Source organism: Calidris pugnax, unplaced genomic scaffold, assembly GCF_001431845.1.
Source record: "Calidris pugnax isolate Ruff unplaced genomic scaffold, ASM143184v1 scaffold269, whole genome shotgun sequence".
In the NCBI taxonomy this organism is placed as follows: Eukaryota; Metazoa; Chordata; class Aves; order Charadriiformes; family Scolopacidae; genus Calidris; species Calidris pugnax.
This window is the reverse complement of record NW_015091347.1, coordinates 626,843-639,090: the sequence shown is the minus strand read 5'-3', so window position 1 is coordinate 639,090 and position 12,248 is coordinate 626,843. Positions and strand designations below refer to the sequence as shown.

Here is a 12,248-nt window from a genome sequence, read left to right as displayed (position 1 = left end):
ATAATAATAACAAAGAATGCCAAGAATTTCTATATTAAAAAGTGGCTCTGGCGAGGTCCCTGGTCACCGGGTACGGGTCTGAGTCTGTTTTCCTTGGAAATTGGGAGGAATGCTAAACGCCTCGTCTACCAGAGAGTAAATTGTGTGCGGAGCTCTAGGCACGGCTCCCAAGTTGCCCTTTCACCCCTTCACTTTATATGTTCCTCTTATTAAGGAGAAAAATGTTTCAATATGTTGGAATTTGGGGCAAAGCCGGGAAGGAGAGAAAGAGAATAGAGAGTGGAAGGACATTTTCCAAATAGTTTTGGTAACCCTTCTGAGGGTTACATTTAAAATTGATGTCGTACTAAAATCCCTGGAAGTTTCTTCCCCAGGTTAGTGCAAAATATTATCTGCGAACTCTTCTGAGATGACAATATTCACCAGAAACGTGACTCCGTTGGCTGAAAAAAAAAAATATGCCTGAATTGAAGATGTGTTTCCTTTCCCTCCCTAAATGGGTTACTATTCGATAGGGTATTATTAAATAGCTACAAGGATCTGGAGGTTTCGGCTTGCAGAGAGAAATGCTGAATTCTTGATCCAATAGAGAGAATAGTTTCGAGGCGATTTCATCTCCCTTTTCCAGCCGTGTGCGTCTGCAGCCTCGTCTGTAATATTTTCACTTCTGCTTCAGGGGGAAATGGGTTAACTATTTTCAAGGTAAGAGTCAGGAAAAAAAGCTCAAAGTAAGGAACGATGATTTAAAAACGGATATTTGAAACTTCCTTATTTAAAAAGGGGATTTAAAGTAGCACTTGAGCTCCACTCAGCGTCTCTTTTCGGCTTGACTCCTCAGCAATATTTTTTTAAGAAAGTTGTGAATTTTTTTCCCTTTTTTTTTTTTTTTTTTTTTGGTTCTTTAAAGTTGCGAGTAGCGCCAAGGCAGGCTCATTGGGCGAAGGTGCCACATAGCCATGATTAATCGGAGGGAAGAGCTGAAATATTGATAAGGGGGGGGGAAACGGAAATCAAATGAAAAGTAGAGAGCGTAGAAGAGAGGGAAAGGAAAGGAAAGCACGTCCCGGAGCTGCGAGCATTACAGAAGCCCCCTGAGGAAATGCCTGGTTGATGCAGCCTGTCTGGATGGGCTGGGAATTTTAACTTCAGCGCTGCTTTGGATCTAACAAGTTTAATCTCTCCTCTTTGCAAAACTGCAGCGGCAGGGTAGTAATCCAGGACTGGTGGGGAGTTTTATTTTTGGTCTCAACCTGGATCTTTACAAACTGGTCTGCCACTGGTTGAGGGGAAAGGGTATAAAAGGTGAGTCATTTAAATAATAGCAATAAGAATAAGCAAGAGGCGAATCTAAAAGTAGTTTAAGAGGCCCTTTTATATTGCGACTGATGCTGGCAGGGCAATACGATTGATAAATAATCCACAGCAGGCTTTTTAAGACTGGCTCCAAATATGCAGATGTATTTATTTATATGAACATGCGTAATTATAAGAGGGAGGTAATGGGGGGTAGGGGGGGAGCGCTAATCAGGGGTAAAGAGGGGAGCGGGGGAAACTGATATGTGAATCCTTGACCCTAGAAAATTTACTGGCTAAGCAAAATTACCTTGTCCCTCAACTCTGTCTACCCCCACCCCCCGTTGCAAGTTCAGAAGCAAAAGAAACTGGAATGTGTTAGGAGGGAGGACGACAGAAAAAAGAATTGTACTTATCAGAAACACATTGTCGATTTTATAATCGGTTGCCCTTCTGTGCCAGCTGGCCGCGTAATAAATGCTTTAAAAATCAATAAAAGGGGGGGGTTACGTGCAGATAGCGAAGTTTTTATTTTCCAGAGTTGTTGGGCTGTGGGGTTTGGTGTTTGGCTTTTTTTTTTTTTTTGCTTTCTTTCTCTCTATTTATTTTTTTTTTTTTCTAAATCAGCAGATGTTTCAAAGCCAGCGGCGCTGGCTGTGCGGGCAGGGAGGTGTTTCCCTGGCTCTTGGGCATTGCTGGGGGTGAGGAAAGGGGCTTCCAGCGGCGGGGTGGCATCTGCCCGGTTTAAGGGAGCAGAGAGCTCCAGCGCGGCGCGGGCTTCTTCATTAATCAAACCCGAGGATATTTCGTGATTAACCGGCGGTGTCTGGCTTGTATTAGGTCTGGACAAACTGAGCGAGCTGCAAAGTTAGGACCTCACAGCTTTTCCTGAAGAGCTTGCAAAAAAAAAAAAAAAAAACCGAAAAAAAAAAACCAGATACAGGAGTATTGACCTGTGTGCAACTCTTTATGCATCTTTCTAATTCTGTAGGATGATTTTCCTGCAGTAAAGTCTGGGTAAATTTCTGACTTTTCCCTTCCTACCCCGGGAAAATGTCAGAACAGCAGCACTTAACGAGCCGCTCTCATGCTAAGGGCGGGGAGGGAGGGGGGCGACTCGTGCTTCTTAACGATGCACTAATTACAGGACGCTAATCGCTTTCTGGCGCCTTCCAAAGGGAGTAAAGATCCTGAGAGGAGCGGGTAGGAAAAATAGTTGTCGGATATTTTAGTGACTCCAGATTTATTTTCCCACACACCATTACATTTTTCAGGATCGTTGTTAATCTCTGCATCTCTGTAGTGATGACTTGGAGGGGGGGGGGAGAGGCAAAAAAAACCTGTTCATCAGGAGATCATCAAGTCTTAGAAGTACAGAAAAACAGATGTACTGTATTGATGCAAGCCTGAGATAAAGCACTGCTAGGTTTGGCTGGGTAACGGCACTGTCTGAAATAGAAGGGCTGAGATTGACAACCCTGGGGGGTTTTATTGCTATTTGGAATGATACTTCCGTTCGCTAATTTTTTTTTTTTTTTTAATTTATTGTTTAATTATTATTGGTGAGAAAGGTTCTTTAAATCAATAGAGGCCGGCAGGCTAATGGCTCGGAATGGTTTCAATGACTCAGGAAAGGCAACTGCCCTTCATTTAGCCAAGTGAAAACCCTTGGATACAAGTCAATAGGGTTAACTAGTCTCGACATGAAAACATGAGTATTTCAGCTGGCTTTTAATTGTTGGCTAAGAAATTCAGTTAATCAAATGTCAAACATTTCCCTCTGCTCTGGTCAAAAGTGAAGAAGGCTCTTTTCCTGAGGAGGGGGAACCCAAAAGCAAACCCAAACTGTTGTTAAAGCAGAGAAATAAACCCTGCTTTGTGAAGTCCTCTCTGTTACTTGACTTTTAGTTACTGTGGTGGACATCTTTCTGTGTCCTTTAAAAACTACACTTAAATACTTGATCACCTCCTTTTAAATTTTATTACTATTCTTACATTTTAAACAATGCTTTGTTTCTTTACTTTTCTATATACATATATGTGACTTGATTATTTTTTTTTTAATTATTATTTCAGGTCAATTTTAGGACCTTTAAATATATCTATTAAACAAGTAAGGATGTTTCAGACTGTACCAGACACATCGTCTTACGTCAAGGTAAGACATGACAGCATCTTTAAACAGGTAATGTCAAAAATTACAATCCTCCAAAATTCTCAATCCTTTGTATTACTTGAAAATCTCAGTCCCATTCTCACTGAATTTAGCAGAAAAAAAAAATATCCTTCTACCTTTGGTGGGAGAGGGGTTAGAGTCTCAAGTATCACAGTTATCATTCTGGAAAGATGTGAGGTTGAGTCCAAAGCTGTATTGTCAGGGACCAACAATATGTCAAAGTGGTCTTGTCTTTTATAATGCATTGATGCTTGGTTTGGTGGGTTATTCTATAACTAGTATTACAGTGAGGGTGTCCTGAATTACATTACAGCGGTGGTTTGTTGCTCTGAAACCAATATGATAGTGGTGGTGTGCTACCAATGTTATATCATAGTGGTTTCTTAAATTGGCTTCCAATTTTCTGATTTCCTAGATACCGTTTAGTCTTGAACCAGAGCTAAATTTCATTTAATATCCCTCTACTTCTCTGCTGCGCCAACTACTGAACTCAATGTGCAACATGATATGTGAAGTTATGTTTTTTGAAAGGTATATTACAAAATGGATTTAGAGGGGAAAAAACATTTAATGAGTTAAACCAAAACATCTCTTTCAGTTACTGAAGCAATGGATTGTCACACCAGGCAACACTATGTAATACTGGGATTTCTTTCACAGTGTTACTTATGGTTTTCTTTGAGCAATGCTGCTGTACAATTTACTAGGCAAACTGACTGGTTTTACTGATAATGGCTAATGGCAGATACTACTAATCTTGCACTCTAAATAGTTGTTTGTATATCTCTTTTTTTTTTTTTAAGTAAAAAAAATGAATCTTCAAATGTATTTTGATGGGCCACTTTTGTCTCTTTCATAAGTATAAAACAAATACCAAAGAAAGGTTGGCACAGCCTTGTCCCTTTATAACTCAATTGAGTAGTATATTATATTTGACATCATATAGGTTTTTTCCACAACAGCTCCCAAGAATGTAAATAAACCAAGCCTGGGACATCTGGATTACACGTTTAAGGCAAACCCTGCATGCAACAGCACTTAGGGAAAATCTAAAACACAAGCCTCTTCTCTCCCAGGCTGAAGAAACACAGAAGGGTGTTAACTAGAGCTGGGTGGATAATTTGTAATGAATAATTTATTACAGGAATTTCGTGTGTGTCTTTTTTTTTTTTTTCTTTCCCCATAGTAAATGATCCACGCGCCAATTGTGATTTTCATATACATACACATTATTGGAAGTGATTTGCTGAATGATTTCTGTATATAATCCCTAGGCTGTGGCTCATTTTGCGGGCAGTTTGTTAGGAGTATTAACATTTGAAATGTAAACTTGGTGGGATGACTCCCAGGTCATATGGCATTACCTTTATTCCCTGATTGGGTGAATTTGTGGGACTCTCTGGACCAGGTTTCTAGAGCAAATCTGACCAGGAATGGTCAAGGTTCCACATTCAGTTGATATCCCCCAGAATCACGCTCCTAGCTCAGCGTTTCAGGGAATGTCGGTGATTTAATTTTGCTTATTAAATTCGTATAGCTTTGGACCAGATTCTGGAAGAATAGAAACTCCATGGAAAACGAGTGAAATTCAAGTCTCATGAACACAAATTCACTCAAAGTTCTAATAAAGATGTAACGCAGTCTGTGCCCAGCTTTACCATTAATTTCTCTTTGGGGTTAGTTCCCTTACGTGGGAAATGATCTGAGATGTGTTCTGTTTACAATGAAGAGATGAAGGCCCTTTGACATCCTATATTATGGTATCATTGCCTTTTGTTGTGAGGCTAGATCCAGCTGCCGCTCCAGTTAGTAGCAAAATTCCTTTTGAATTAAGTGGAACCAAGATCCAGGCCTAAATAATTTAACATTCCAGCAGGATTGAGGGAGTCTGTCCGTAACTGTGTCGGAATAGCCATCTCATTAAGTACAGTCCTGCAGGCAAAGTGCTTGGACAAAGTTCTCTTCACATAAGTATGTGTTTTATCCACCAGGAAGAACTCCTCAGGCTGGACTTATCCCTCCAGTGCTGAAGCACTGGGTATAAGTGAGCTGTGCAGTGCTGAACTCTCTGCCTTTTATTACAACCCTTCATCATCAGCTGCCATTATTTTGGGCAAGAACCGTGTCTTTGGTATTTTGTCTGTAAAGCTTCATTCACACCAGTGTCACTGGGGAAATGACCTGTTCCTGTGCTTAAAAAACTCAACAGGATTTTGACAGAAGTCTCTTAGGACTGGTCCAAAGTCCTCTAAAGACAAATGAAATATCTCCCATTGACTTTTAAAAGTTTTAAACTGGGCAGCCCAGTACCAGTAGTGCAAAATGATACCTGGGAAGCTCATTCAGGTCAGTGAGGCTGTTCTTAAAAGTAGGAACATGGTTAAATTCAGGAGAATCAGAGCCTTAAATTCACAGGTTAGGTCAATCTCTGGTGCCTCTGAGTTTGGTGACAGTTTCCATTGACTTAAATACAGAATCCCAGAATCTTCTAGGTTGGAAGGGACCTTAAAGATCATCTTGTCCAACCGTCAACCTGACTGACAAAAATAGACACCCACACAACAAACAAGGAGCATCATCACTAAACCATACATCCAGGGCTGACAGTGACTGGCTGATTTGTAGAAGAGGTGGGACTGACTAATGATCTAGGCAAATAGTTAGGAAACGTGGATATGGATCCAAGTCCTGCGGGGTGGGCTTGGTGTTCCTGAGCAAGACACTTCAGCTCTCTGGTCCTCCATTTCTCCATCTTTAAAGTGTGGATGAAAGTGCTGTGTAAGAACAAGGCTCTGTTTGGATTTAGACAGCACCTGCCTGCTCTTTCCTGCTTCTCCACGCTGATCTTTGAGGATTTATCAAGTTGTGGTGAGCAAGATTGAAAAGCAGGAGGTTGAGTTCAAATTCCTCTCTCTTCCGGGGTTGGTTCTTTTTTATTATTATTTTCTTTCATGTCATTCCTTCTCCAGAAAAACTTATTTACTTGTCTTGTGGGAGGGAGAAATATTTCATTTATTACTTTCATGGGATCTCAGCTGATGATGTGTACACTACCCCCATTACACAGCAGAAAAAGCAAGATTGGGATCAATGTCTTCTATAAATCCTCGCCAACAAACGCATCATGTATATAAACTTTGTTTTTTCTGTGCCTCATACAGAAAAATGCCTCGTTTCTGTGTGTTGTAACCGAGAGGGGGTTGCTGGCAGCGTGTTCCACAGCAGCTCCTAGGGGGAATAAATCCTCTGTCATACCCCTGGGGCACCAAATATCCTATGACCATCTTCAGGCCACACTGTTTTTCTTGCCATGGCTTTCAAAATGCAAAGGGGAAGGTTGGGACAAAGTGGCTGGAGGAGGAAGAGGAGGATTTTTAAGATGGTTTGTTTTAACAAGGATGGTTTACGTTGAGTCATACTGGAAAAATTCCGCTTCTCGGCGTGGTAATCTTGATTTACATCACAACCACATAGGACATATGGATCTGCATCTAAAGCACTATTAAAAGTTCCTGTATAACATCATGACAGGGCTACCTGTTCTCCTCCATCCTACACACTTCTTGTATGGGCCTTAACGGGATAGAGGGGTAGGAAATCATAAATATTTTAAAAAATATATCATTTTGATCCTTGCTGGTTTATTCTACATAGCTGATAAAGTATTTCTATTCCTTATACCATTATGGGATTTGCTGATCTGCAAGTAGTTAATAATTTACAGTATATCAGAGGGTGCTAATCTCATCTAAACATGAGTATTTGACTTTAGAGAATGAAACATGTAATATAATTGGGAAATTAAATTTTAAAAGACAGCACTGGAATCCTGACTGTAGGGATATGGAAAGAATTAGGGCTATAAGCAAAGCAACATGACCTCTCAATACTGAATTTTTAATTATTACCATTGCCACGAACTACTCCGGGCCACAAGCACTCTTCGCTCCCCTTCTGCACCGCCAGTTTGTGGTTTGATATGTGTGTAAAGGCGGTACAAGGATAATTGGGGGGGTGGGAGGGGGGCTATTCACCCGCTCTTTTCTTAAGCGCCTGGGTGTTGCCGAAGGGCATTATCTCCTCTGTTGCCGCTCTTCTCCTCGCCCAGAGAAAGTCATTGCTTCTGCTTTCGGTTCCCCAGCTTGTAAACACCTCTCCTGCCCCTGCCCTCCCGGGGCCGGGTGCTTCTGCTTTCGGTTCCCCAGCTTGTAAACACCGCCTGAGCATCCCGGGGCCGTCCTGAGCATCCCGGGGGCAGCGCCTGAGCATCCCGGGGCCGGGCTGAGCATCCCGGGGCCGGACTCCTTCTCCTGGAGCCCCTTCTCCTGGAGACCCTTCTCCTGGATCCCCTTCTCCAGGTACCAGCCCTGTCACCTTGTGCCTTTACCGCTGGGTAAAGTCCCTTGGCCTGTGTTCAGAAGTCAAAGGAGAAAGCAGCAATGCCCCCCATCACAGGAAAGCGGGTGTCCTGGCATCACCCCTGCTTTTCCCCTCCTTTCCTCCGGGGATAGTATTTAAAACAGTCTCCCCAGGGGGGGATATTTAAGGCAGTTCCCCAGAAGCCGCTCAGGAAAGGCGCTGGAAGGTCTTGGACCCCCGCGGACCCGAAGCTCTTGGGGGTACTTGCTCCCCACTCCGACCCCCTGGGGAGTTTTGGGGAACTGCGTGGTCCCCTTTGCGAGTTTGTGCGGAAAAAGGTCTTCTCCAGCCCAGAGCTTGGACCATGGACTTTCCTCCAGGGAGGAGTCACCGTGCAAGCGCGGGACTTCTGGCTTTAAAAATGGATTTCATGCAGCCATAACGTTTGTGGTACCGTACAAAGAAGCATATTCATGAAGGCAAAAATAGTCTGGGTGGCTGGAAACAATATTTGGTTTGTTCTTGCTTTCACCCTGCCTGGAAAGTTTACAGAAGCCCTGAAGAGAGAGGGGTTTTTTATTTTTTTATTTTTATTTTTTTTCTTTAAGGACAAAGCAGTGAGATTTTCTTTGGAGAGGACAACACAAAGGCTGCTGACAGACCCTGACACGGCCACGTTATCTGTCGCTGAACAGTAGCAGCCAGAGGCTGCTGGGGGACAGGTTGCAAGGAAAGAATTTCCCGTTATTTCATCATTATTGTTATTATTTTTTTTTTTTTACAAGAGAAATCTGGCAGCGGAGCTGGTGCCTGATGAATCAGGGGAAGGCGCTGCACGGGTGTCATCCCGCAGGTGCTCAGGGATGGATGGATGCGGGGAATGCTGTCCCACGCTCTTACAACAGCTAGTGAGCCTTGGCCTGGCAGAAAAGGGAAAACCAAAGCCTTCACGGACTGGTTTTTTCACGGTTCAGGTAGTATTATTCGTACTGGGAGCATCCTCTAGCGCATTATCCATTTCTGCTTCCTTTTTTGGAAGGGGAGGACAGGACCAAGCACCTCCAGAGAAGGTGGGAATGGCAGCAGCTTTGCCGGCAGGGGTGGAGCGGGCAGAAGATGTCCTGAGCTCTCACGTCATTCTCACGCTTCGTGATGATTAATCTACGTACACACCTTATCCTTCCCTTTTTTTTTTTTTCCCTTCTTTTTTTTTTTTTTTTCTGACGCTCATTTCTTAGGGCAGAAACGCTGCGAAGTTGTTACTTTAGCAAGTCGTTAATTAACGCCTTAACGACAACTTGGTGCTTAAGGATTTAATTCTTGGTTGCACCTACCTCTCTTATTTTAAATAGAAAAATCCTTTTCCATTTCCCGGTGTCCGGCGGATCCCTCCTGATCTTTTTCCAGTGCTCAACCCCAGCCCTGCGTGGGGAAGGGCTGGCACTGGTTCTTCCCCTCTTTGCCTTCAAGACACGGGTTGAGTTTAGCTGGAGAAGGTGGGAGAAACATCGTTTCTCTCCTGGAAATGCAGCATTTTGGAGCTTTCTAAAATAACTCAGGCTCTCGGGCACAAGGGACAAGCTTTTACAGTGACTCCCGCCTTTAGACAGCAGCATTCAGGCAACCAACCCCCTCCCCAACTCTGCCACCTTCCAATGGCTCCATTCTTTCACAATTTACAGAAAAAAAAGCCCCCCCACCAATATGCTGGATCCAAGGAGTTTCGTATTCCAGCCTTTCCTAGGCTCTCCCAGTCCTGTGTTTGGAAAGAAGGGAGGTGTGGAGGGAAAGGGGAGCAAAAAGGGAAGAAAAAGAAAGTGAATGCTAAGGGGGAAAAATGCTTTAAATCTTTCCTGCAAATCTCCAAATATATGAAGTCTGAGGGAACAAATTCAAAGCAGGCACGGACGCCTGAAGAGAAGTTAGAGAGAAATATTCTGTTCCATTCAAGCGCATCAAGGGTCTAGCTGAAGTCTTGTTTGGCTAAGGTCAGACGAGACTGGGTTCTCCAATAAAAATAAATCTCAAATTAATTATGGCCTCAAGCGAGGGGCCAGACGTTTGGAGCTAGTGCACTGCAGTCTGTTTTTTTGGCCTTCAGTATTTTGGGGTTTTTTTGTTGGTTTTGGTTTTTCTTTTTTTCTTTTTTTTTTTTTTTTTTTTTTTTGTGCCTTAGCTTTTCAATAATTGCGAGCTGGGGGAGGAAGGGGGGGCTTTTTTATTGGGACATGGAGCTCAAATAAAACTAACCAGGACACTGCTCACCCCACTCTTCGCCTAATTGCGACGCAGCTTCAAAGCTACTGCATCTTCTCCGCACCACTTTTAAGACATTATGTTTTACTTAGTACCGATTAGCAGTGAATAACTTCCCGGCTTCAAGTTCCCAAATCCCATGGGCTGTTCCTTTGCACCAAGGGGGTAGGAGGGACCCGATCTTTCGGTTTTGGGGCTGGAAAACGCTACCGATTCCTTTTGATTGCTAGCCGAAAAGCAGAGGTTTGCCCAATTAGTTTAGTTTAGAATCGGGATTCGTTCCTGGGGATCAAATCCCAGGGCTGTAGTTTGGGCTTTTTGCTTGTAAGAATGTGGGTTTAGAAAATAAACAAAACACATTGCGTTTTTCATTCTGCAACGGAGTCGGTGCCAGAGGAAACTCAGACCCGGAAATTTTACACGTTGACTGAAGTCGGTGGAGATTTTCCCTCTAGGACAGACTGGAGCAGAATAGACCATGGCCTTCTGCAAATACAGCTCCGGGCACAGAATGAGGGTAAATATGGTAAAGACGTTTACAGAGGATAGAATATATATAGAAAGTTTTTTTATATATAATATACATACACAATATACCTTGCGCAAGGTGTGTGTGTGTATATATATAGAGAGAGCGAGTTTAAAAAAAAAAAGAGGACACTTTGTCATAGTTAATGGGTGGGGAATGAGCCACTTGGTCGTGTCTGCTGGTTTTCTGGGGCTTCCCCTTCCCCCCCAATTTACCGCGTTATTTCAAAGCGACAGTCCCAGGCTGGGGGTTAACGAGAGCTCAGCTGATGCTGTTCGGGTAAAAGAGGGTGAAATAAGCCAATCGCCTTTCCTATTCTCCGAAAAGAATATTTCTAACCTGCAACCGAGGCCCGGGAAGGTTTTCATTATGTTTATTCCTATAGAATAACTAGGCGGTTTTAATTATGAAGTGATGACCGCTAATCCTGCGTGAATTCCAGACAGAAAATCCCTATTTTGGAGGTTATGTAGTCCCGCGAAGGACTGGCATTGAACTACACCGAGGGCTTAACTCCTTTGATACTGGACGTGAAATAGTCACGGGCCAAATTCCCCCCAGCGTGTCCTTATTCATTTCAATCGGATCCCCCCAAAACCGGCGTTTTCACCTTCTCTGTGTGCGGGTGCAGTCGGCGTAACCCAATTAAAAGGAGGAAAAAAGGAGGTGGGGACATACCAAGCGCTTGAGATCAATATTGAACTAATTAAAAACTTGGGTCGAGAATTTCGTTTCATTCATAAGAGGAGTGAAAAAAAAAATTACAAAAAATATATCTAATAATTGAGGAGTAACCGATTTCTACCAGGCTGTCCCAATATAAGCATTTGAAATCTTCCGTGGTTGCCAAAATCAAATGATTTTCCAGATGTCTGGTGGTAACCACATTAAACAGATCATAATTCCTTGGCTGTATGTACATGTGCATCCAAAAGTTGAGCATGAGATTAAAAGTTGCGCACATTGATGCGGTGGCTTTGCTTCCCCCTGCCTGGCTCTGCCTCCCCCCTCTCCGACAGTGAAACACCCTGAGCAATCACCTGGGAGGATTCAGAGCTTGGCGAAGGGACTTTATGAATATTCCAGCCTTTTCCGAAAAGTTTGAGATAACTTCAAGGGTGGTTGTTGGGTTATGGGGGTTTTTTGGTTTGTTTTTTGGAGGGGGAGGAAAAAAAAATGAAGCGAAGGTTCTATTGTTACGTTATTTGGGAGGAAAATGGTAGATTGTTTGGCTTGTATGTTACAATGTTTAACAACTTCGCTCATTACCTTATCTCTCGGACTCTTGGCACATCTCATTTTAGACCAAACACAACCCTGACGGACCCGATCTAACAAGTGACCCTAACGAGCTTCATTTCGAGCCATCCTCAGACATGCAAAATAAGCCCCGGGGGGTCGTGGTGCCCGTCTGGCAATAAAATGCAGACTTGGGCTCCTAAAATATCTCTTAGGTGTGATGGAGGGGGGGGGCTGTTTGACATCTTCCAGCCTTTGGGAGCGCTGGGGACCCGCTGCGGGTGCCGGACTTGTGTGTCGCTGGGGAAAGGGCGTTTTTGGCAAATGCTGGGCTCTTCTCGCAGAAACCGGGCAGGTTTTCAGGTGGTTTCTCCCTGCCGCCCCCCGCCTCTCCCA

At 43.4% G+C, this 12,248-nt stretch overlaps 1 protein-coding gene across 2 annotated transcripts in view; it reads left to right on the top strand.

Moving 5' to 3' along the window:
* Window positions 1–956: 956 nt before the first annotated feature.
* FLI1 (Fli-1 proto-oncogene, ETS transcription factor) overlaps window positions 957–12,248 on the top strand; it is a 96,219-nt gene continuing 84,927 nt past the window's right edge. The window contains exons 1-2 of one of the 2 annotated variants that reach the window (XM_014961055.1): window positions 957–1,302; window positions 3,370–3,451. In XM_014961055.1, the coding sequence (XP_014816541.1) occupies window positions 3,413–3,451 (39 nt within the window). In that variant the 5' untranslated portion in view covers window positions 957–1,302; window positions 3,370–3,412. Of the gene's footprint in view, window positions 1,303–3,369; window positions 3,479–12,248 lie in introns of both variants that reach the window. The other variant, XM_014961054.1, reaches the window with a different exon arrangement.